The sequence below is a fragment of the Mytilus edulis genome, chromosome 6 (genome assembly GCF_963676685.1).
Source record: "Mytilus edulis chromosome 6, xbMytEdul2.2, whole genome shotgun sequence".
In the NCBI taxonomy this organism is placed as follows: Eukaryota; Metazoa; Mollusca; class Bivalvia; order Mytilida; family Mytilidae; genus Mytilus; species Mytilus edulis.
Window position 1 is genome coordinate 2,855,169 of NC_092349.1, and position 24,521 is coordinate 2,879,689.

A 24,521-nucleotide genomic window follows, 5' to 3' on the forward strand; every position below is an offset into this window, starting at 1 on the left:
GTGGCCGCATCCGTGTTCATCCTCAACCTTTATATGCGTTATGTACTATCATCAAACACAACTTACATTTGAATATTATGAATGAACACGAATGCATCAACTTTCATTTTTAACGGAAACCGTCTAAAATTTAACTGAAATGCTAAAATTGTGAAGATTTCAGTAATTTAGCATGACTTATTGATGCTAGTACCCGACATATGGGCATTGTACTGTAAAAAAACAGCCCATATTTATGTAAAGAAGCATTCTACTTTCCAGTAAATAGCTTAAAGATTACATTTTCACAATTTTGTAAAACTGCTATATATTTGGGCTAAAAAGGGGTCTTACTGAACCTACTCCTTTTGTGTATAAAGCTTCCTGTATTAGATATGGATATCAAGATCCAGGAAAAGGCATTATTAATGTTTGTATCAGATGTTGTTGGTAATTAATTGTAAATAATACGTTACAAAAACAGGTCCGCAATAAATGGTGCATAGTTTGTCCCTGTTGGAATTCCGATAAAATACGACGAAATAAAGAATCTCCATAGCGAACAAAAATGTTTTTTTTGGTTGTAAATATTTAACGCAGGTCTAAATTGACTTGATTGTTGTTACTAAAAAATTACCTAAATGAGTTTGAACATATATATTCCCATTCTGGCTTTTTAAATATCCATTTCTGACTTTTTTCGTAATACAATTAAGCCAAAGGGGCATATGGGGAAGAACAATAAAAACTTTGAACTGATTCAAAGTCATCAATATTATTATGCAACTTATCAAGTAATTCCAATGGATTGTTGACCCTCCCAAAGTAATTAATTCCACTATTATCATAGGCTTAATATGCGAGCAAAGCTTAAAAAAATATTGTATCTGTGTGGAAATCGTACTACTACGAGTGTATTGTAAAAGCTTTAGAAATAATTGAGCACTCAGGTAATACCACATACAAAAATAATAGCTTTGAGACGAAATAATTCACACTTGTAAGGTGTTTTGGCAGCACCAGAAGCCAATACAAGGTTGGAACTTTCATTGTAGTCGGTTATGCTTGTAAAGAGGTAAAATGGTGTGAGACGAACTGTTGATGAAATTGTTTTTGCCTTTTACAGAACCTCAATCTAAAATTTACGTCAAACAATAATGATACTTTTATCAGACTTATTAGCAAGGACAAATCCAAATTCCTTGAGGATGCATAAAAGAAGATGTGGTATGATTGCTAATGAGACAATTCTCCACAAGAGACGAAATGACGCAGAAATTAACAACTATATGTCAGCGTACGGCCTTCCACAATGAGTATAGCCCATTCTGCATAATCATCTATCAAAGGCCCCGAAATGACAAATGTAAAACAATCAACAAACGACACTTACTGAATACAAGGACCTGCCTTTGGAAAGGCACATACATACACCATATGGCGGGGTTTAATATTTTAGCTGTATCCCGATCCTCCCTTAACCCGTGACCGCGGTGTAACAGTAACAACATATGAACGAACTATAAATATCAGTTGAAATAGCTAAACTCGTCAGATGGATACAAATAGAATTACATCTAACAATAACACAGAGTAGACGTAGCAGGGTACTTGCATATCCCAACAATAAAAAGACACTTAGTACTGATTTGAGAGTACTTACAGTTACTGACAGTTAGTTCAGAGCCACTAACAACTAGTCAAAAAAACGACTAATCAAAAAATTATGTCATTTCCAGCACCTCCGTCGTTTATTATTGTACTTAGGTACTACTATGTAAATTGGATGGGAAGATCTTTTCCATCGACGTGTATACAAGTTGGGTGAGTGATGCTAAGGGTCATGACTTATGTTTATGTCAGGCTAATTTTAAAGCCACACTTTGCGTTTGCTGGAAATGTTATTAAGGCTTTTCGTCTTCTCTTGTAAATGGTGGTTTGTATGTTACAGATGAGCTAGATCGTAATGAAATTAATATCTTGTAATGTTAATGAAATATTCCGTCGTTTTCCTCTTGTATCATCATTTGTTTTTTCTCATATTCAGTCGATGACCAAATTGAAAAGAAGATCAAGCATCACACATCCACATCTAACGCTTTTTATTTTACCTCAACTCAAATATTGATATGCCCTACACTTAAAGTGAAATTGTTGTAAACACTTTTGATAAACTCTTATATTTCTTTTGAAATACCATATGCTGTAAGTATTCGCAACGAGCTCTTGCTGTAGAAGCTTTCAGAAAATGGACAAAATTGACATAAAGCTGCGTTTGTCATTCTGAATATGGTCGATGATACTACGCAAAGCAAATATGTGATCAATTTATTCTTTACATAATCCTGTTTGCTCCTCTCTTACCTAATTACAAGTTACATCTTTTATTCGTTGGACAATTAATGTGGTCAGTATTTAACTTGGAATTGACATAGGGCAAATACCTCGCGAGTTGTAGTCCCCAAGAGCTCCCTTCCTGGCTTACTTGTTTTATTATGCCTTTGATTTGGGATTATTTTCCCTTCCCTTAATGATGTAGATAGTGATTGAACAACTTCAGCTGTAAGTTCTGTGTCAGCTTTGAAAAGTTCTGCATTTAGATTTTCATGTCCGGGTGATTTTCTATTTTTAACGATGCTATTGCTGTTATTATTTCCTGTTAGTCTAGTGAGTTTGTTTTTCAAAACTTGAACCGCTACAATACTTATTGTTTCGTCATTGGGAGATGACCTGCTAAATGCTTCTTTGATGTGTTCTGTTCATCTGGCTATTTGGTCGCCTTCGGTTAGCAAGTTTGACTTATTTTCTGATTAGTTATGAAAAACATAATAATTATAATGATTTTTTTCTACTTGAAACAATAAGTGATAAAAATTATTATTTTAAGATTAAAAGTATTAGTTTGTACAGTTTTCTCTGGGAGTCTGTTCTAAAAATAACAGCACATTATGAGAAATTTGATTTTGTTTTGTTTAATAAAAAGAAATAGTAGCAAAAAGGAAAGTATAGAGTTATCGTAATTGCTGATTCTTCTTTTATTTACTAAATTAAAGTCTCTGTATAATTTTGGAATTTATCCTTACATTAGTGTTATAAGATACAAGAAAATTTCCAATCATTATTTGAATTTTTATATTAATGTAGAGCCGTATCTTATTGTCAATAATAGCTAGTACGTAATTTGACACATCCGTTTCCGTATCCTATCGGTAATAATAACTTACCCGACAAGAAAATCGATACGATTGTTGAGTGTCAAGTCCCGTCTACATAATATGTCCAAGGTAAGATTAAAGAAGAAACTGCAAGGATTACGGCTTATTTATCAATCTTTTGATCATGATTATCAGTATATTAGGTACAATGCGGTAATAATTTTAGAGATGATTAAAGGTGTCATCACGGGTGTTGTTTATTTAAAAATTATCAATATTTTTCGCTTGCTTAAAATATTAAATTATGAATCAAATGTTATGAGTTAGAATTTTCTGTTTCTAGCACTGTCTTAAAGGGGCACTAGATACGAGATATGTAAAAAAATAAAATAAAAATATGATTTATTTTGTTTTATCATTAAAGAAAGTGAAACAGTGAAACAGTTATTCGCAGTCAAATAATTTGTTAAGCAGTTAATATGGTTCAATTTTGTCAAAATAAGTTAAGAAATATCAATGGTGTGTTATTCACTCGCAAGTGAATAATTCGACCTCATTGAATCTATATTCATGTAATTTGCAATTGAACCTCTTAGTTAGAGACGATTAACGCATACATGAATGCGTGTTCAGCTATTAAAAGAAAAAGAATGTTACATTTTGTGTAAAATTAAAGAATAGTTATTTACCGAGGAAAACTTAATCATTTCTGATATATTTTCTCGTTTAATACTTTAATGAGAGGAAAAAACAATGAACATAAAAAGAAACTTTGCAGATAATTTTCTTTCCCTTTATTAAACATTTTAAAGGTGCACTAGCTACGAGATATATAAAAAATTTAAAGTTTGATTTTTCTCTGTTCAATCAATAATAAAAGTGAAATAGTGAAATAACATTTCACTTTTTGCAGCCAAAAAGGTTCAATTTTGTCAAATTACGCTAAGAAACATATAGAACCAGGTTTAATCCACCATTTTCTACATTTGAAAATGCCTGTACCAAGTCAGGAATATGACAGTTCTTGTCCATTCGTTTTTGATGCGTTTTGTTATTTGATTTTGCCATGTGATTATGGACTTTCCCAATTGATCTTCCTCTAAGTTCAGTATTTTTGCGATTTTACTTTTTTTTTGATACTTAGTTATTCGCTTGCAAGTGAATGAGTCGACCTTTTTAAATCCGTATTCATGTGAACTTCAAGATAACCCCTAGCTAGAGATTGACAACGCATGCATTGTACGTGTACTGGTTATTTAAAGAAAAAGAATGTCAACAATGAAAGTGAAACTACGGTAAATCATTTGATTACTAATTCGATGCACATAAAATCATTCTTATACGGTTAATTACAATGAGAAACATCTATGTTTAATCTATAAAAGAAAATCAAACAGACCTATACAAATCCAATTGCACGTGTTGGTTTAATCTATTCGTATCTTTATTTTTGTTTACATCGCTTATATGGTCATCTGAGGTCAAATCGATAGTTAATTAGATGGCGTCTGGACTAAAATACACACGAAACGAACCTATATATTATCTACCCCATGCTCTGTAAACTGTTTATTTTAGACTTTTGATAGTTTGGATCAATGTTTTACATTGTTATAAACCAAAAATAAAAATTTGAGTCAAATCGGTTACCATGAATTTGACAGCTAGTGCCCCTTTAAAGAAGAAATGCAAATGTATTATCAAAGCATAATCTTCATTAATGTTTCAAATGGATAGTGTGTTAGTCGATAACCAACTTAAAAAAGAAGAAGACATTTTTAATTTGTAACATGTGTAATAATTGACTATTTAAAAAAAATCCTTTTTACCGATAACAATAACAGACTGAATAAGTCTAATAGGATTGTGGGTGTGCTTCATTTAATTACCTAGCACTGGACTCAACAGCAGTTCGTTAATAGATGAACAGTTTGGTTTCCTCCAACAAATTTCAATTTGGTCTGAATTTGGAATAAACAACATTAGATGGAGATCAAGTCAAGAAAATGACCACCTGTTGATAAAAATGATAAATTGTAACAATACTTATAGTAGGGGAGGGTTGAGATCTTAAAAACATGTTTAACCCTGCTGCACTTTGGCGCCTGTTCCAAGTCAGGAGACTCTGGCCTTTGTTAGTCTGGTAGTATGATTTTTAATTTTAGTTTACTTGTGTATAATTCGGAGTTTAGTATGACGTCCATTATCACTGAACTAGTATGCATATTTGTTTATGTACCAGCTGAAGGACGCCTCCGAGTGCGAGAGTTTCTCACTATTTTGAAGACCAATTGGTGGCCTTCGGCTGTTGTCTGCTTTATGGTCGGGTTGTTGTTGCTTTGACACAATGCCCATTTCCATTCTCAATTTTATTATAGAACAATTCAAATGGTTAATTGTATTGACAATTTTTCTAAACTGGTCAGACAATAGGTTTTGCAATAGGACAAAGTTTACTGTATGAGGAACAACCTTTTACTAAATTAATCAGCTTAACTGTGTTACCCTTTGATAAGTGTGTAGAGGTGAATACATACTGAAATTGGGAAAACAAAGTTTATTAGCAATTCGTATAGTGATAGGACAAAGCTTTCTAGATAAGCACAGTAAAAATATTCAGAGCATTTTGATATAAAATGTAGACAAACAATAGCTTGGGGTATTATCAACATACACTTGTGGGTTTGCTTTGTCATATACTTGCAACCTGTATCTCATTTTATTCACCTTATTTAAATTGATCTATATACATTCTCGTGTAATAAAACTAACCTAAAGGTACAACGTAGGTATCCAATATTTAATCACGATTGATATCGTTTTCACTTAGGTTATTATCTGCTTACTAGTAAATCTTATTTTATAGGTCGTTTTTAAAGCACACTCTTAGCTTCAGTTTAATGTCAGAATTTTGAAAGCAATCTTATAGACAGATAAATATTAAAAGTTGAGTTATGTAAAGACTGCAGATAACATCAAAGTTGATCTAGCGTCAATACTTATTTACAGCAGTATTAATTTTACCAAGAATGCAACAGATATTATGGTTAATTTACATTAGAAGTAAGTCTACTTTCGGTTTCAAAAATCTTGCTGTAGTATTTTATGAACGCTATTTAAGAGGTTGGCCATGTATTTGATTGTACAATTAAAAATAGTGTGTATATTTGTCCGCTTAAAAGTATGTCCGAGTGTGGCTGGTTATCCTACCAAGAACGAATTATTTTTACCAAATTAAAATAACTTGTCCTAAGAACCCTTTTATCTGACATTAATGTTTTTGGTATATTGATTTTTCAAGACCTGATCAATTTTTTTAAAATAAACAAAACAAAGTACATTGAGCACAATATTCTATGGATACTATACATCAACATTTATCAAAGAAATACATACATTTGTACTCAGATAAACAAACTAATTTATATTATTATCCATAACTATAATTGTGAAGAAAGGTACATTTAAGCATGGCGTATGATGAAACAAATATATTTTCTACGAATATGAATGATGTCATTTTTAAAGTTAAGAATTACAGTGACAACTACAATAAAGATATATAAAAAAAGATGCAATCGTATTACAATGCTTATAATACATGATATGACTTGTTAAGGATGCACACCTCTGAGGAGCCAACATTTCTAGAATTAAACTTTTTTTCCCTAAACCTGTTTTTTTGGTTTATAAGACTGTAACAAAATAATTGGTGAAGAAAAAATCATATGGTGGTGCACTTCTTTTTTTGCTACGGCCCTTTGAAAATGATGATTTTCCCATTTTTCATCGATTTTTACCTATTTTTGGGCTATTATTGTGAAAAAAATCACGGTTCAACAATTAAACTTTTTTTCATACTTTCTATAAAGATGGAGTGGACCAATCTGAATAACTTTTACTTACAAAAACTATAGGTAGTTAATATAAAAAAGTTTTATCATATTGTGACGCTTTTTTGTGTAAAATTTACCATGCTGTCAATTTTGTATTTTTGTGATTTTTCTCAGTTTTAAGAACAAAATGCATATTATTTCAACTTTTTTGTTATAAATGATTGAAAAAATACATATCTAAGAAATTTGAAAAGACCAAAATGATATGGGATGTACATGACTCTTGTAAAATCATTTTTTGTATCCCTCACCCATTTTCTCATAATTTTGGCTAAAAATACTGACTTGATTGGTCGTAAAATTTGAAAACTGGATTACTCAAAAACCATTCCTTGTAAATACACATTTTTTTCACAGATTTATGTTTTATTATAATATTTTTAAAATTCCTTGATATTTTCAATTTTTATCACATATTTTGGAAATTATTGTAGAACGAGATTTCAACGAGACTGAACGAGACTGAAAAGTCAGAAGAATACATCCTTAAATATACTTATCTGTAAAAAGGTGTAATTGGTCTGAAAGTTTTGTCGAGCTTGTTAGTATTGTTCTTGACCATAGTCCAAGTTCCAATTACTCTTAAAAAACTGTTTATCATGGTTTTACGTCGAAATTGGTAAGTCTGTTTTACAGTTTGTTTTAAAAGTTATATTCTATGACCTTAAATAAATATCCAAAATTTCAACCCCAATAATCTCTAAAAGTAGCACATGAAGGTATATTTTTATTACATATTTGAATGACTTAGGTGAAAAAAAGGTTATATGTAAATTTTCGTAAAAAAATCTTCATGGGATCGAAACTGTACCGTATGCCCTTAATTAAAGTGCTCGCAGTAAAGAAAACCTTGACGATCAATGACTGGTAAAAATCACAACATCCTTTGTGTTTTTTTTAAATCCTCTTATCCAGTCCTTCCATCTTTAACTTGTTCAAATTTCATTTTGATCTTTATAAAAATATTAAAATATTCACTCTGAAGGTCATCTACATTCAATTTGGCATATACCACACCATTTGGCTTACACGTCTTACAAAGGATACACCCGTCTGCTCAATAGCAAACAACATATGCCTATGTATAATATATGCTATAAACACCATAATCCAATGGCACTGAGACTAATTGTTAATGTCAAATGAATGGTTGGAAGGAATATTGGATCACACCCTCTGATGATACATTTGTATACAATATATGAAGGGTATGCAGATTATTAGTAACAGAGATATTATATAGAAATAGGAAGATGTGGTATGAGTGTCAATGAGATAACTCTCCATCCAAGTAACAATTTGTAAAAGTAAACCATTATAGGTCAAATCTAAATATTCATTTTAGAAGATTAGAATTATTCTTCTCTAAATCCGCCCTTGATCATCATCTTGTAAGGGTGTACATATTATTATTTATCTGGTACTGTGAATGACACAGTTTTTAACGAAAGATTAGCTGCTGCGTGCGTCGAAGAAATGGGATATTGAATCATTATTTTGCATAGCAAATTTGAAACCTGCAAACTGATATAAAAAAAAACATACACTTGAAATAATCTATACATTTTTGATATAAAAAAAAATGCACATGCAATATGAAATTTTAGGGTATATAATTGCAAAAAAGTAGGTATATAACGTAAATATATATTTGTATTAGAAAATAGCAAGTTACCCTCTTTTGAGAACTTTTCATTGCATCGAACTAAATCAATGTTATAAAGTATTCATTCATTCATTGAATGTTGCATAATGTTTCAGTTGCCTAGAACCACAGGTCGTATATTAATATTGTAGTAACGTCTTTATGCACAGCCTTATCACATAATAAAAAGGTATACATAGATGGTTTTGTATTTAGCTTTTTATACATATTTGGAAGAAGTTTTATTTTTCAGGCTGAGCTAACTGTTAAAAATGGGATAGTTTCTTAATTGTAAAATTGAGAGACAATTAAAAACAAATGATGGCACCCCTTTCTGAAGAAGAAGAAAATTACATTCGATTAGCTTTGTTATTGAAAGGAGTGTCACCGAGAGCAGTCTGGGCTTAATTTGACAACGAATTTCCACCTACTTATCTACCTTCAACACTGAATACAAACTACAATGCTCTTTATGACTTGAAATTAAAGAAAGTTTTGAACCAAGCTCAGTGGAATCTTTTGTTTCCTAGACATGATATGCTTTATTCGACAAAATAAAAGGGAGATACAGGTGTTACACATAATGACATGAACACAAAAAAGAAAAAACCAAAGTAATATTAAATTGATCATTCAGTCGTTAACAAGAATCATATTGTCTTTAGTATATTTCAATCTATAAATCATTCGGAGTCTAGGCATACTGGAATAGATGTCAAAAATTAGATATCGCCCAACACAACATACCAAATCCACATTTATATAAACACGATCATTGTGAAGATTGATGTACACAAAGAAAAACTACTGGAGAGGTTTTTGACAAGGGACGAGCATAATAACATTGCGCAGACTGATAAAAAAAGACAGATTACATTAGATGTATTTGAGTAGGGTTATTCACATTAACATTGAGAGGTTAATATGAAAAAAAGACAAACGAGGTTTCTGACTTCCGACAGGCACATTTTAAACAGTCGATGCAAATAGGAATCACCATAATAGTATAAAAAATCATAATCTGATTAAAATCGAGTAACAAAGATGATTTGTCAAATATGATATATGAGATAACAATCTTTGACTTAAAAAATGTTAAAAGGAAGACAATACACATTTTATAACAAGCTCTCATCTGCCTATATTGGTTATGTTTCTTACTTTTCGAATAAGCTCATGTCTTTTGATGCAAATGTACGGTATTGATATTTCAATCTGTCGGAAATTTGTGTTTTTCAATGCTTAATTTCATTTGTATATACGCAGAAAATATGTTCATTACCCGTATTTCACATATATTCTTAAACTCTATTCGTTCCATTTTACCAGTAGAATAAAATAACAAAATAAATCGCTCGTGTTTAATATATTAATGGTATTATCAATTAAGAATTTAGTTTTTTCATGGTTTCAGTGTTTTTTTCCATCAAAAAATATAATTCTGTGGAAAACCATCCGAAGTGCCATTGGTTCGAGCTATTTCATTTATATCGTTGTTTTAAGTGGTGGATATTACTTATCTTTGCATCGCAAATAAGTTTTCGAATCGTCTTGACATTTTTAGATAATATAACATATACATATATAATAGTTGTAAATCAAGACAAGTTCCTGTTTCTGATCAGTGTGTAGCTAATCTTTCCAAACATCCATAAGCCGAATGCCCGAGTTGAACTTTAAAGTTGAAAAATTCAACAGAAATTAACAATTTCTACAACTAGTGTTCAATATTTAGTAGAAATCAGCATTCATAAAGTGTGCTTTCCTCGATGAATAAGGTTCCTGCATATCCATGCATGTGTACGTGTGGTAAGTAACTTTCCCTATTATTAATTTTTCATTTTTAGATGGTGATGTTCCTTTGGCACCATCTTACGGTGTTTATATTTCACAACTTGTTCGCTATGCCCGTGTCTGTTGTGACGTTTTTGATTTTAACGAACGCAACCTATGTATTACTGGTAAATTATTTAACCAGGGATATCTTTACCATAAATTACTTAAAACCTTTACTAATTTTTCCATCGATATAAAGATTTGGTTGTATCTATAGAAAACTTATTTCAAACGGGATAGCACATCCTCATTTTTACGGAAATGTTGTTAACCGTGCCCGGAAATGATCCATGTAAGGTAGCAATACACAGTTAGGAGTTTAGTTTCGCATTTTGGCCCCGGTGGATTTTTCAAATAGGAAAGTTATTGTGTAATAAAATTCATTTTTAGACAGATGAGTGCTAATTTAGCCTTCAAAGATGGTTTATAAGTGCATCAAGATTATTTTTTACATGTTTTATGGGCTGTTTTCTGTTTGACAATCCGTATTTTCATAGCTAGACCGGCCATCGGTCCAGAAATTAATGTACTGTTTACAAACACTCTTTTTCTACACGAAGTTTTTGACGCAATTTTACAAAAAAATGAGACGAAAGACATATGATTTTCATTGGATTTGCTGAATGATATATGTACACAGTTTCAGAAAAGGTATTACTTCAAGCGATTGAAATTCTACTTTTAGCCAAATTTTTGGGAAATATGTGACATCTTTCCCCCCCTTTTTGCAATATTTTATAACAAATAAATGCAGATTGTTGCCATGGATACACCAAAAAGAAATTATATTTTACCATTTTATATAATGGATATAAAATCTATGGAAGATTCTGATCACATACATATGCCCATATATGACACAAACAGGAAGCTTGATATTGCAAGAAAGCAATGAAAAGGGGATGGTAAAATTCATAAGGGCAAACTTTAGTATTTTTTCCTAACTGTTTATTGCTACCTTATGGCATACTTACCAAGCTCAGAATTGTATAATTTAAGACTTTTCATGCCACAAATCTATTAATATTTAGATTCTAAATCACCTTCTGAGTAAATTAAGTGTTTAAGAATGACAATATATGTCAATTTTATTGTTTACAGTCCTTAGCAACCAAAATTAGACATTTTGACACAAGGCTTATATTTGTACTCTATCGGCTTAACTCTTGCTTCTGATGGATTGGGCTACATGTAGTAGCCTAAGTATTGAACGCATTGGTTTTTTTCTTGCGAATATATCAAATTATTGTTTTTATCAAGATTTCATGTTACATTTTGGCATATATTAAATGTATAGTTAAATCAGATGTAAGAAATTGATTCCCTATCACCAAGTTTTTTAATCAAGTCTTTGGTATGCAATAAGCATAAAGATTAACATTTTTATGCTTGAAATTGCTAAATTTTATACAATGTTGCATCATCAGAGATCTTATTAAGATATTCAACATTAAAAACTGACAAAAGAGGTACAGTTTTTAAGATTTGGCTAAATATTGAGGCAGAAACAAGATTTTACACTTTGGCTTGGCACCTTTCTTTAAAATCAGTTTTTGTCGCGTTTCAGTGTCAACTGCTAACCTTCATAAAATATTCATTACTCAACCAATTTTCAAAAATGAAAGGCCATTTTACTCGTATTAGCTAGCAGAACTCAGAAAATAAGTTAAAAGGGAAAATTTGAAAAAAATATATACTATTAAGGTAGCAATACACAGTTAGGAGTTTAGTTTCGCATTTTGGCCCCGGTGGATTTTTCAAATAGGAAAGTTATTGTGTAATAAAATTCATTTTTAGACAGATGAGTGCTAATTTAGCCTTCAAAGATGGTTTATAAGTGCATCAAGATTATTTTTTACATGTTTTATGGGCTGTTTTCTGTTTGACAATCCGTATTTTCATAGCTAGACCGGCCATCGGTCCAGAAATTAATGTACTGTTTACAAACACTCTTTTTCTACACGAAGTTTTTGACGCAATTTTACAAAAAAATGAGACGAAAGACATATGATTTTCATTGGATTTGCTGAATGATATATGTACACAGTTTCAGAAAAGGTATTACTTCAAGCGATTGAAATTCTACTTTTAGCCAAATTTTTGGGAAATATGTGACATCTTTCCCCCCCTTTTTGCAATATTTTATAACAAATAAATGCAGATTGTTGCCATGGATACACCAAAAAGAAATTATATTTTACCATTTTATATAATGGATATAAAATCTATGGAAGATTCTGATCACATACATATGCCCATATATGACACAAACAGGAAGCTTGATATTGCAAGAAAGCAATGAAAAGGGGATGGTAAAATTCATAAGGGCAAACTTTAGTATTTTTTCCTAACTGTTTATTGCTACCTAAACTTGTCGCTCTTTTAAATAAAATTATTCTAAAAAGTTACCTATTCAACACTGCAATAAGATCATTGAATATTGTTTTTATTGGTATAGATATTGATTTTGTTATCAGTAAATTAAAAGCTAACTAAATATTACTAGTACTAGAACACACCCGTGATATCGCGGGTCCGTGACTGAATTAAAGTATATAACTATGCGCAAGCCTTATTTTAGTATTAGTATTGTAATCTGATAAAGTCATGCCGATTATAAGATGCACAGTTTTCTCTGCTTTCAAATCTTTCTGTTTGAACCCGTCGAACTGGAACTTATCAATTATTGGTAATATTAATTATTTGGAAAACAAAAGGTCCTGGAATAGAGTATTTTTTTAATCAACAGCATTGTTTTATATTAGTTATAAATAAAGTTGAATTCTTTGATTCGCTGTTTTACGTCATGCCCGCTAACAAATTGAAAACTGTACCTATACGCCTTATTTTTAGTATTCGTATTGTTATCTTAGAAGTCTTACTGATTAAAATACTACAATAGGTAACAATTTGACAATTTAGTAGTGTCAACCCTGTGATTATGACCCGTGTATATAGCATATTAATCCTGAATACACCGTTTGGTGGTGCGCCTGTCAGATGCGGAACGTACAGATAAGGTAATAGGTAACAGGTGAATATACTATTGGTATCGATATCGGACTCGACCCGGAACTTCTAAATTATTGGCAATATTAATTACGTGGAAAACAAAAGGACCTGGAGTGGTGTAATTTTTAATCTACACCTTTATACTATATTAGTTATATATAAAATTGAATTTTTTGATTCGTCGTTTTTACGTGATGACGGCTGACAAATTGGACCTCGTAATTTTAGTATTATAGATGTTATATGCATATACATATTCATGGATCTACAATCTGTCGATACCCGTAACTTTGCATTGCACAAGGTTATGTTTTCTCTGGCTGTTTTTGACGTCTTTACACTAAATCCATTGGATGTTGGATGTGTACGGATTGATTGTTTAGTCTTAGATGCATGATTTTTTTATTAGTTGTTAGTGGCTTTGAACTAGCTGTCAGATAAATGCGAGTACTCTCAGATCTATTCATTGTGTCTTTTTGTGTCGGTATGTATAAGTACCGGGCCACGTCCACTTGTATTTTTGTCCACCTAATGAGTTAAGCTTTTTTCAACTGATTTTTATAGTTCGTTCTTATGTTGTACTGTTATACCACTGTCCAAGGTTAGGGGAGGATGGGATCCCGCTAACATGTTTAACCCGCCATATTATTTATGTATGTGCCTGTCCCAAGTCAGGAGCCTGTAATTCAATGGTTGTCGTTTGTTTATGTGTTACATATTTGTTTTTCGCTCTTTTAAAATTTTTTTTTTTTTACATAAATAAGGCCGTTAGTTTTCTCGTTTGAATTGTTTTACATTGTCTTATCGGGGCCTTTTATAGCTGACTATGTGGTATGGGCTTTGCTCATTGTTGAAGGCCGTACGGTGACCTTTAGTTGTGAATGTCTGTAACATTTTGGTCGTTTGTCTTTTGTGGATAGTTGTCTCATTGACAATCATACCACATCTTCTTTTTTAAATTATACAAATAGGTTTTTAATATAAAAGAAGAATCATATAAAGGGAAAAAACTCAAAAGTCTTTAATACTTTCATAGTGATTAAACACGAGAAAAAGACTAACAACTGGAAAGCTTTCCGATTAGGGACAGGAACATTCACAAAGGGTAGACCAATATAATCAATGACAAAGCCATGAAGAGGTGTATGACTAGAGACAAACACAATAATATATGGAAGACTAATATAAACTACTGGCCAGAAGATTTTTCCTGCAACACCATATTTCTATATAAAACAAATATAATCAATGATATGATATTTGTAAATGACTAACAAAAAGTATATAATGCTATTTAAATCGTCTACCATCCCGTCTTTATATGTTGTATATCCTTTAATAAAAACAGTTTAAAATTAAAGTCTATCTGATAGAACCGATTAACATTAAATGAATAGGCGTACATATATTTATAATGTTAATCAAATTTATCATTATATTGTGATTTTTAGTGAAAAGTAATAATGATTCAAACACTTCATTTATCGTCCTGTATATACATATTAATGTATGAACTAGATATGCAATGACTGTAATTTTTGTAATTGCTTCTTTTCAGTTCTATGACTAAAGTAACTATGATTGTTCAATGATTCTCAATATAACAGGTGTACCTGATTCTCAGACTTTTGATGTGACATTGATGATTTGTTTGATCAGAAACTTGACAGCAACGTCTCAGCCAAACAATGGATTTGACAGTCTACCACTACCGGTGGAGATAACTGTATGTGCTGATCTAGCTAGGATTAAATGGTACAGAAATAAACTAGCTCATCATGAAAGTAATACAATAGACAATGTTTACTTCCGTACAGCATGGAGTGTTATGTCAGCTGTAAGTTTATTCTTCATGATAAGGCTTCCTCTTCATACGAAGGTACAAACATGAGTCATTGCCCTTTTCAAATCCCTTTATTCAACAAATGTTGCTAATCATAGCAAAGACATGCATTGTATATAAGTTATTTGTTGCTTACTAAGGTACTTGTCATATATTTGTATGGTAAGCTGATGTTTAAGCTTACATGTACACCCTCTTTTTTACGGAGACGTTTTTTTTTCTACCGTGCTCGATAATTTAGAAACAATCCTGTTAAACTTATCAATCATTTAAAAAAAATCTAAAAAGTTACCAATCTAACACTGTCATTAGATCTTTGAATATAGTTTTGATTAGTATTAATATAATCAGTATATTAAAAGCAAAATCACTATTATTGTTATATACATATGCGCTTTCATATTTGTACAATCTTTCGACTCCTGTATCTTGGCATTGCACATGGTCGTGTTTTTTTCTCTGACTGTTTATAACGTCTTACACTAAATCTAGTAGATGTTGGATGTGTACTGATTGATAATTTAGTCTTACATGCATGATTTTTTATATTTAGTTGTTATTCGCTTTGAACTAGCGGTCAGTAACTGCGAGTATTCTCAGATATATACTAAGTGTTTTTGTTGTTGTCGGGATTTACAAGTACCCGGTCATGTCCAGCTGTTTATATGTGTTTCTGATTGTATCAATCTGATGAGTTAAGCCTATTCCAACTGTTTTTTTTTATATTTCGTTCTTATGTTGTACTGCCAAACAAGTAACACAATTTTAAAGGTAAGGGATGGGTTTTGGGTCCACCTAACATGTTTAACCCCGCCACATTCTGTCTGTATGTGCTTGGCCCAAGTCAGAGGCCTGTAATTCAGTGGTTGTCGTTTGTTGCTGTGTTAAATATTTGTTTTTCGTTCATTTTTTTGTACATTAATTAGGTTGTTAGTTTTCTCGTTTGAATATAATTACATTTTTGATTTCGGGGCCTCGGGTTATAGCTGACTATGCTTTATAGGCTTTTCTCATTGTTCAAGGCAATACGGTGACCTAAAGCTGTAAGTTTTTGTGTCATTTGGTCTATTGTGGAGAGTTGTCTTATTTGCAATCATAACACATCTTCTTTTAATATGTAATTAATTTGTAGTTTTCTGCACAATATTGCTATAAAAAAAGATAAAGCTAGCCTCAATCCACTCACTCTTTGCAATAGGTGGATGATAAGATTTTACCATCTTTGGACCTGTTTCTTGTTTCTGTAGATATTATGACTACTATTTATCAACAAATAAGAAGCAATGCACACTTGGGTTATCTAACGTACAAGCATATCTTTAGATAAGAATGAGATCCTTGGAAATTAAAAATCATTCCTAGCCAATGAAAAAAGATCGAGCAACAATCCAAGCACTTGCCTTCTTTGTATTTAGAAACATAAATTTCAACTAACTTCGTACAATTAATTGTCATTACTAGCTCATCTGTATGTTCTACTAAGGAGTGGTACCGGTGTGTTAGATTTACCCAAACTTTTGTAGCAGTGATAGTTAGATTACAGAAGTACTGTTATAATGTAACTCGCATAGTGTCATTTACCATAAGTAACTATAGATTATGAAGAACATTGAACAACCACTGGATTTTTTTTTAATCACAGTACATAAATTGTATCAAAACCTTCAAATGTCCTTCCAAAATGAACCCTTGAAAACCCGTTCAAAAGAAAATAGTACACAGTATATACAATGCTTTTCCTCATTGAACCGGGTTGATTAACGAATCAAAGTTTTTCCAAAGAACGTCTCGTCTTCTTTCTCCAAGAGTTAGTCTTGGCTTACAATAATTAAAGTTGTACATCGTTTTATATACTTTTGCAGTGTCCACTTTTTTTTCTTTGTGCTATGATGTCCCTTTTATGGTCGATGGATCTTGACGTCAGGTTTGCAAATATTTGGCTTTTACCGTTCATGATGTATGAAGATCCAGAGTTGTTATAGTGTTGTTATCATTTCTATATCCTCGTATTTATATTCTATGTGTTATGTCGGGAGGATTGGTAAATGTCACATTGTTTACTTTAATGCACTCAATCATTTTTTTCTGTTAACTGCACAATCGTTTTTATATAGCGTATTTGTTTTCCCAGGAATAGCTGAACGCAGCCGTATTTGGAACAACTTTTTCTAATTTTGGGTCCTCAATGTCTTTTTACTTGATTAACTTTTTTACTATTTTGATCTGAGCGTCACTGATGAATCTTATTTTGCGAAACGCGCGTCTGGCGTATTAAATAATAATCCTGATTCCTTTGATAACTAATTAGGCTTAATTGTATGTTCGTTTGGATTACTGTTTTGATATCTTTATAATATGTTGGTCAATTATGTCTATGGATTGCTGACACAATTTTATCAATATAACGAAATTTAACATAACTGCCATAAATGTGTGAAATCTACACGTCGTGGATTTCAGACCTATAGTTTTATACGTCAGACGCGTATTTCGTCTACACTAGACACATCAAGTACAATTCACGTTACATTTGTCACGTTTACGGTCGTTTAATGTGAATTTCACTTAAATATTTTCACGAAATTACATGTGCATGTATACTACCCAGTATAATTGGCAATTCTTTGAATTTATCAGGTTGATATCAAAAGGACAAGACTGGTAATACAACATTATTATAGCTTCAAAATAACAAGAAATAAAACAAGAGGAGTACAACATGAACTCTTAAATGGATTTTGAATATAAAGTTTATCTTTTTTATAAATATCTTTTTCAAGGCACTAAGTCGGTTGGGTGGTCAACCGATGAATCAAGAATGCCAAGACTTGAAGGTAAAAATCTTAGATCAGTCAAATCAGGATATTATGCTGGAAATCAAGCAATCACAAATAGAGACAATAGAACTGAGACAAACAGTAGAAATTTTGAAAATAGAGCACTCAGAAGTTACAAAAAGTCTGATGAGGTTACAAGATTCTCACAGTTCTTTACAGACTGAAAATTTAGAAGTAATAGAAACTTTGACCAGGTTACAAGATTCTTACAGTTCTTTACAGTCTGAACACTCAAATGTTAAAGAAAGTCTGGGGGAGTTACATACGGAACACTCAGAAGTTACAAAAAATCTGAAAAGGTTACAAGATTCTTACAATACTTTAAAGACAGAACACGCAGAAGTGACAGAAATTTTAAAAGACCCAATACCATGTAACATAAAAGGTACATTATAGTCGAGCAATTGAGTAGAGGTGTTACACGGGGCTATATTTTTCAGATTTGTGCTTTTACAAATGTTAGATAATGACCGTGTACTGATAGACATTTTATGATTAATGTGAAGAACATTTTTATCATAATAGCTTTATGGTCAAACATCAATGAGACCAATTCTTATCATTTAAAACCTTTGCAGTAAGTTCTTGTTATCTCACCAGGCCTAACTCCGTTTCTGTCGTCCATCACGCTTTTCAAAAATATTCTACATAAAAAAAAACTACTTGGGTATCATGATTAATATGATTAAATTTGATTTTTATAATTATTACGTTTAGCATTAAGTAAGTACATTATTATATTTAACGGAAACAGTTAAAAATCTGGTGACAGTAGGCTAAAATGTCATAAATTTCCTCAACATACTAACGTTTTAAGATTGACATCGTATATGTCTTCATTAGTTCTATACATTGATGACGAATCTAGTGGACTGCTGGTAAAGGAATTTACATGGTGTATAAAAATAATTCTAAAATGACGGCCTGTTATCGTCAACCAGTATAATCGCAATATATCTACCTTTAGCGGATCGAAAAAGAAATAATCATTGAATTATATGATATAACTAAATTAATATTATAAAAATTGGGTAAAATGGATCAGCCAAAACACGTATATATGCTTTTTTTTTTTTTTTTCGTTGACATATTTGTTTTATAGTGATTAAATTATAACACAATATTGACTGCTGTATCCCTACTTATCATGTCTTTGTGTTTTGTTCAAACAGTGTTGTCAATACAATGGAATTTTATTTGATTGCCATACATGCGAGATGTTTATTTAGCTATGAAACCAGGTTCAATCCAGCATTTTCTACATAAAAAATGCCTTTACCAATTCTAGAATGTCCGTGGGAAAGCTATTGACAAATGTAAACTTTGAAAAGTATATCTTCTCAATATTTGTTCCATTTGAGCAAGGAGGCTTTCAATTATGGTTTGACGGAAATACGTTCTGGTAAATAGTAGAAATAAATTGAAATAAAAACAAAGTTTCCACTCAATGTTATCATTTCCCTCTTTAAGTAGCCAACGACGAGTAAGGCAGAGTTAAATTGGATAAAAATGTTGATATGCGAACACATTCCTGGAGTACAAAATTCAATTTATTGTTTTACAGTTCGTATAGAATGCTAATTATGCGAATATATATACAGCTAAATCAGAGTAAGTCAGCGGTAAATTTCACAGGAATCGATTGATATGCAGCAAAGATTGGCACTTTTTAAATTTAGTTTATAATCAAAATCAACAGGACCTTATTTCGATGTTAAACATTGAATGTGAAAAGATTGAGATCGCAAATGCTTGTACAAAACTCGAGACTACCTTTTTCTTAAAATTAAGTACAAAATAGAAGACTTATTTTAGTGGATCCTCAATGCTCTTCAACTTTGTACTTGTTTGGCTTTATAAAATTTTTGATATGAGCGTCACTGATGAGTCTTATGTAGACGAAACGCGCGTCTGGCGTACTAAATTATAATCCTGGTACCTTTGATAACTATTATCTACTTTATGAAAAAAAGTAATCATCATTTTTAACCTGCACAGACATATATTCATGAAAAGCAATAGTCCTCTATTAAATATATCTTTGACAGGAGCAAACCGGGGTGCTCGATAACTTAGGTATGAAAATAATAAGCATACTTAGGAAAATTGTAACATAATAAGGACTTTTCTGAACACTCAGAAAATTGGTGACTTAAAAGATTTTTTAATTTTGTATGTAAATTCATGATTTTTTCCTCTTTTTTATCAACATGCAGTAAAGATTAGCAGTTTTTAAATTTTGAAAGCTTCTAAGCAATTATCTCGATAAATACTCAAGATAAAACATCGTGTATTTGCATGTATATTTCTTATAACACCGTTTAACACAGAATTTCTATAAAATAAACAATTATTATTAAGAAATATCTTTTGATCAGTATCGTCACCGGTATTGTTTTATTATTGACTTTTGTGAATTTTGTGTTGTTTTCGTTCACTGGATATCCCACCGAATATAACATTTGTTATCAATTCGTTTAATGGGTTTGAGCTTTTGATATTGCCATTCGATTAAGTACTTTCCGTTTTAGATATTTCTCAGAGTTCGGTATTGTTGTTACTTTATTTTTTTCTTTATAGTATTTTCTAAAATTTTGATATGAGCTTGCTAATGACCAAATTACAGTATCAAGAGCAATATATGGAAAATATTTATTTTCATGTTACCGTATGGTGCTAATGGATGGACTGAGTATTTTATTACAATTGACAAGTATATACAGTCTAGGGTGAAAGTTTGTTACACATCAAGTACTCTTTGAAACTTTCATAGAATTTTATAAAACTTTAATCCACTATTTTCCTCACGGAAATTCCTGTACTAAGACAGAAATATGACAGTTGTTGTCCATTCGTTAAATGCGTATGAGTTTTTGATTTTTCCATTTGATAATTTGAAATAAAGTACTTTTCGTTTTGAATTTCACTTGGAGTTAAGTATTTGTGTTATCTTACTTTTTCCATGACACTCTGTATGCATGGTCATCCTTTCATCCATTAAGATTATATTATTCTTAGAAAATTTCAACAAGTGAAAAGAGTCCGTAGATATGCCATGCATTTATCCAGTTTTTATTATGCTATACTATCTGGAATGTGGCAAATATTAAACACTCAAAAATCAAATGTTATAAATATTCATTAAAAGGATTATTTTGGCTCAAAATAGTAGATACAATTTTTTCAAACTGAAAAAAACCCACCATTAAAGTATATTCATTTGCCCACTTACGACAACACATTTACGATTTAAACATGAATATAAATATATCATATCTTTGACCGATTCTGTAAATTCATTCACAACCTTAAAGACGTTTTCGTCCGATGCTCCTCAAATATAAAAAGTAAATAACAAAAATAACCAAATTTCGAGGAAACTCATAACAGAAAGTCTGTAATCAAATGTCAAAATTAAAAGCTCTAAACATATCAAACGAATAGATAACAACTGTCATATTTCCGACTTTGTACATGCATTTTCTAATGCAGGAAATGATGGATCTAACCTGGTTTATAGGTTGCTAAAGCTCTCACTTGTATGACAGTCGCATATAATTCCATTATACTAACAACGATGTGTGAACAACAGACCACACCATGGATTGCTATCACTGTCCTATAGTTAGCTTTACCAGACATCTCATTTCATAGAATAACTTAAGTTAGTATTGAAGTAATTGTATTATTCTTATCTCATTCATTTATGTTTAGGACGAATTAAGGAGGAATTAGAAGCTTGGAAGGAAGATGATCAACTTTTTGTAGAAACACATGGAGCAAAAAGTGTATTAAAGTGTATCAAAGAAAATGGATGCGTTGTTGTCACTGGAAGTTCAGGTACAGGAAAAACATCTTAAGTGCGCCATGTAGCACTAAAGATGCAAAAAGAAGGCTATGTTCTATTACCAGTATCAAACCCAAAAGAAATTATTAAGTGGTACAATCCAAGTAAGAAAATCCTGTTTGTTGTGGATGACTTTTGTGGAACATATACTATGAGTCTAATGAAGTTTGAAAACTGGAAAAATCTGATGAAAAATATTAAAACATTAGTCGAAAAGAAACCAGTCAAATTAATAATGTCTTGCAGACTGCAGGTTTATAGGGAGGACAAAATGATATCTTTGTCATTTTTTCAATCCTTTGAATGTAATCTTTTGTCTACAAAATTGCGCTTACTAAAACAGAAAAACAATCTCTTGCTGAACTTTACTTGAAAACAAACGCTTCTAAGATTAATCAATTCTATGACAGTTTTGACTGTTTTCCTCTTTTGTGTCAATTATGCAGCAAAAACACAAAACTGAGTATTGTAGATTTTTTTAAGAATCCATATACAGTTTACAAAAATGAGATTGACCAATTACAGACAGAAGGAGCAAATGTCAAATACTCTGCACTTGCTTTATGTGTTATGTTTAACAATCATTTGAAAGAAGAATGGCTTACAGAAGATAAGAACAAAGACATCATAACAATTATAAAGAACACATTTGAAGCTTGCAAAGTAGTAAAGGGAACGTCACGATTGGTTCCTCGCGATGAACTGGACTCACTGTCACAGACATTTATCAGAATAGATGGTGGCTGGTATAGAACAATTCATGACAAGCTGTTTGACTTCCTTGTATTTTATTTTGGCAGTGCTATGATACATTACTTACTTGATAATGCGTCTAGTTCTCTTATAGGAAGCAGGTTTCTATTTAAAAAAGAAGTCAATAGTGATGAATGTATAATCATAGTACCAAAACAATATCAGAAAATATATATTAATAGATTAGTAGAAGATCGGTCAAAAGGAAATGTACAGGATGTCTTCTGTAACATTAATATGAACAGACAGTTCTTCAGACAAAGATTATTATTACATATACAAGGTTTAGAAATATCAAAACAGAAACAATTAGCTAGTCTATATGACAAACATACCAATTCTACTCCATTGATACAGTGTTGTTATATAGGATATATTGATATGGTTACATGGTGTTTACGTCATTGTATCGGTAATATAAACCATTGTCGAAATGACTCTTATATAGCACTTTTATTTGCCTTGATGAGAGGATATACTGACTTACTTCAAATGTACGTAGACAATATGGCGGATACAGAGCAGTCTAGAGACAGTGGAGCATCACCTCTGAACATTTCCTATCAGGATAGATATGCTGACGTAGATCACATGTCAATAAACAATACTGCAGATATTAATAGACATGTAGATGTTGGCGTATTTCCACTTATCATTGCTTGTGGGAACGGACACACTGAAATAGTTCAGATGTTAATAAACAACAAGGCCGAAATTAATAACAGCTAAAGAGATGTATCGCCACTGTTCATTGCTTGTCAGAACGGTTATTCTAAGATTGTTCTAATGTTGATAAGAAATAAAGCCGACATTAATATAAGGGCATAGATAGTGGATCATCACCTCTGTATATTGCTTGTCAGAATGGACATACTGAAGTAGTTCAAATGTTGATTAACAATAAAGCATATATAAATAAGTGTACAGATATCGGAAAATCCCCTCTGAACATTGCTTGTCAGGAAGGACATACTGAAGTAGTTCAGATGTTGATTAACAATAAGGCATATATAAATAAGTGTACAGATATCGGAGAATCCCCTCTATTCATTGCTTGTCAGGAAGGACATACTGAAGTAGTTCAGATATTGATTAACAATAAGGCATATATAAATAAGTGTACAAATATTGGAGAATCCCCTCTGTACATTGCTTGTCTAAATGAACATACTGAAGTAGTTCAGATTTTAATAAAAAATAACGCAAACATCAATAAGTGTAAAGATAAAGACGTATCACCTCTATTGATTTCTTGTCATGAAGGACACGTTGAAGTAGTTCGGATGTTGATTAATAATAACGCGGACATTGAAAAGTGTAATGATATAGAAGTTTCACCTCTGTGTATGCCTTGCTACCGAGGACACACTGAACTAATTCAGATGTTAATCAACAGTAAGGCTGACATTAATAAGTGTGATGATAAAGAAGTATCCCCTTTTTTCATTGCTTGTCACGAAGGACACACTGAAGTAGTCCAAATGTTGATAAACAATAAGGCAGACATTAACAAGTGTGATTATGATGAAGTATCACCTTTATTCATTGCTTGTCAGGAAGGACATACTGAAGTAGTCCATATATTAATCAACAATAAGGCAGACATTAATAAGTGTATGAATACTGGAGTATCCCCCTTGTTAATGGCTTGTCTAAAAGGTTATACACAGCTTGTTGAACTTTTGATAAATAATGATGCAGATACTTTTGTAAATTAA

At 31.5% G+C, this 24,521-nt stretch overlaps 2 protein-coding genes across 2 annotated transcripts; both read left to right on the forward strand.

Annotated features, from left to right (window-relative positions):
* The first annotated feature begins 374 nt into the window (after window positions 1-374).
* LOC139528998 (uncharacterized) lies at window positions 375-23,532 on the forward strand. The gene is made up of 5 exons (XM_071325236.1): window positions 375-429; window positions 15,131-15,360; window positions 18,147-18,588; window positions 21,918-22,043; window positions 22,547-23,532. Exons 1-5 carry the CDS (start codon window positions 375-377, stop codon window positions 23,530-23,532), a joined length of 1,839 nt encoding a protein of 612 aa, XP_071181337.1.
* Window positions 23,533-23,690: 158 nt separating this feature from the next.
* Window positions 23,691-24,521, forward strand: LOC139528999 (putative ankyrin repeat protein RBE_0220). Its single transcript, XM_071325237.1, has one exon. It carries the CDS (start codon window positions 23,691-23,693, stop codon window positions 24,519-24,521), a length of 831 nt encoding a protein of 276 aa, XP_071181338.1.

Bases quoted from the DNA above. Each gene is read 5' to 3' on its own strand.
- LOC139528999 (XM_071325237.1), top strand. From the start codon at position 23,691: ATGTTGATTAACAATAAAGCATATATAAATAAGTGTACAGATATCGGA.
- LOC139528998 (XM_071325236.1), top strand. From the start codon at position 375: ATGGATATCAAGATCCAGGAAAAGGCATTATTAATGTTTGTATCAGAT. The intron at 430-15,130 runs GTAATTAATTGT...TCAATATAACAG, and splicing joins GTTTGTATCAGATGTTGTTG to GTGTACCTGATTCTCAGACT. The intron at 22,044-22,546 runs GTACAGGAAAAA...ATCCATATACAG, and splicing joins TGTTGTCACTGGAAGTTCAG to TTTACAAAAATGAGATTGAC.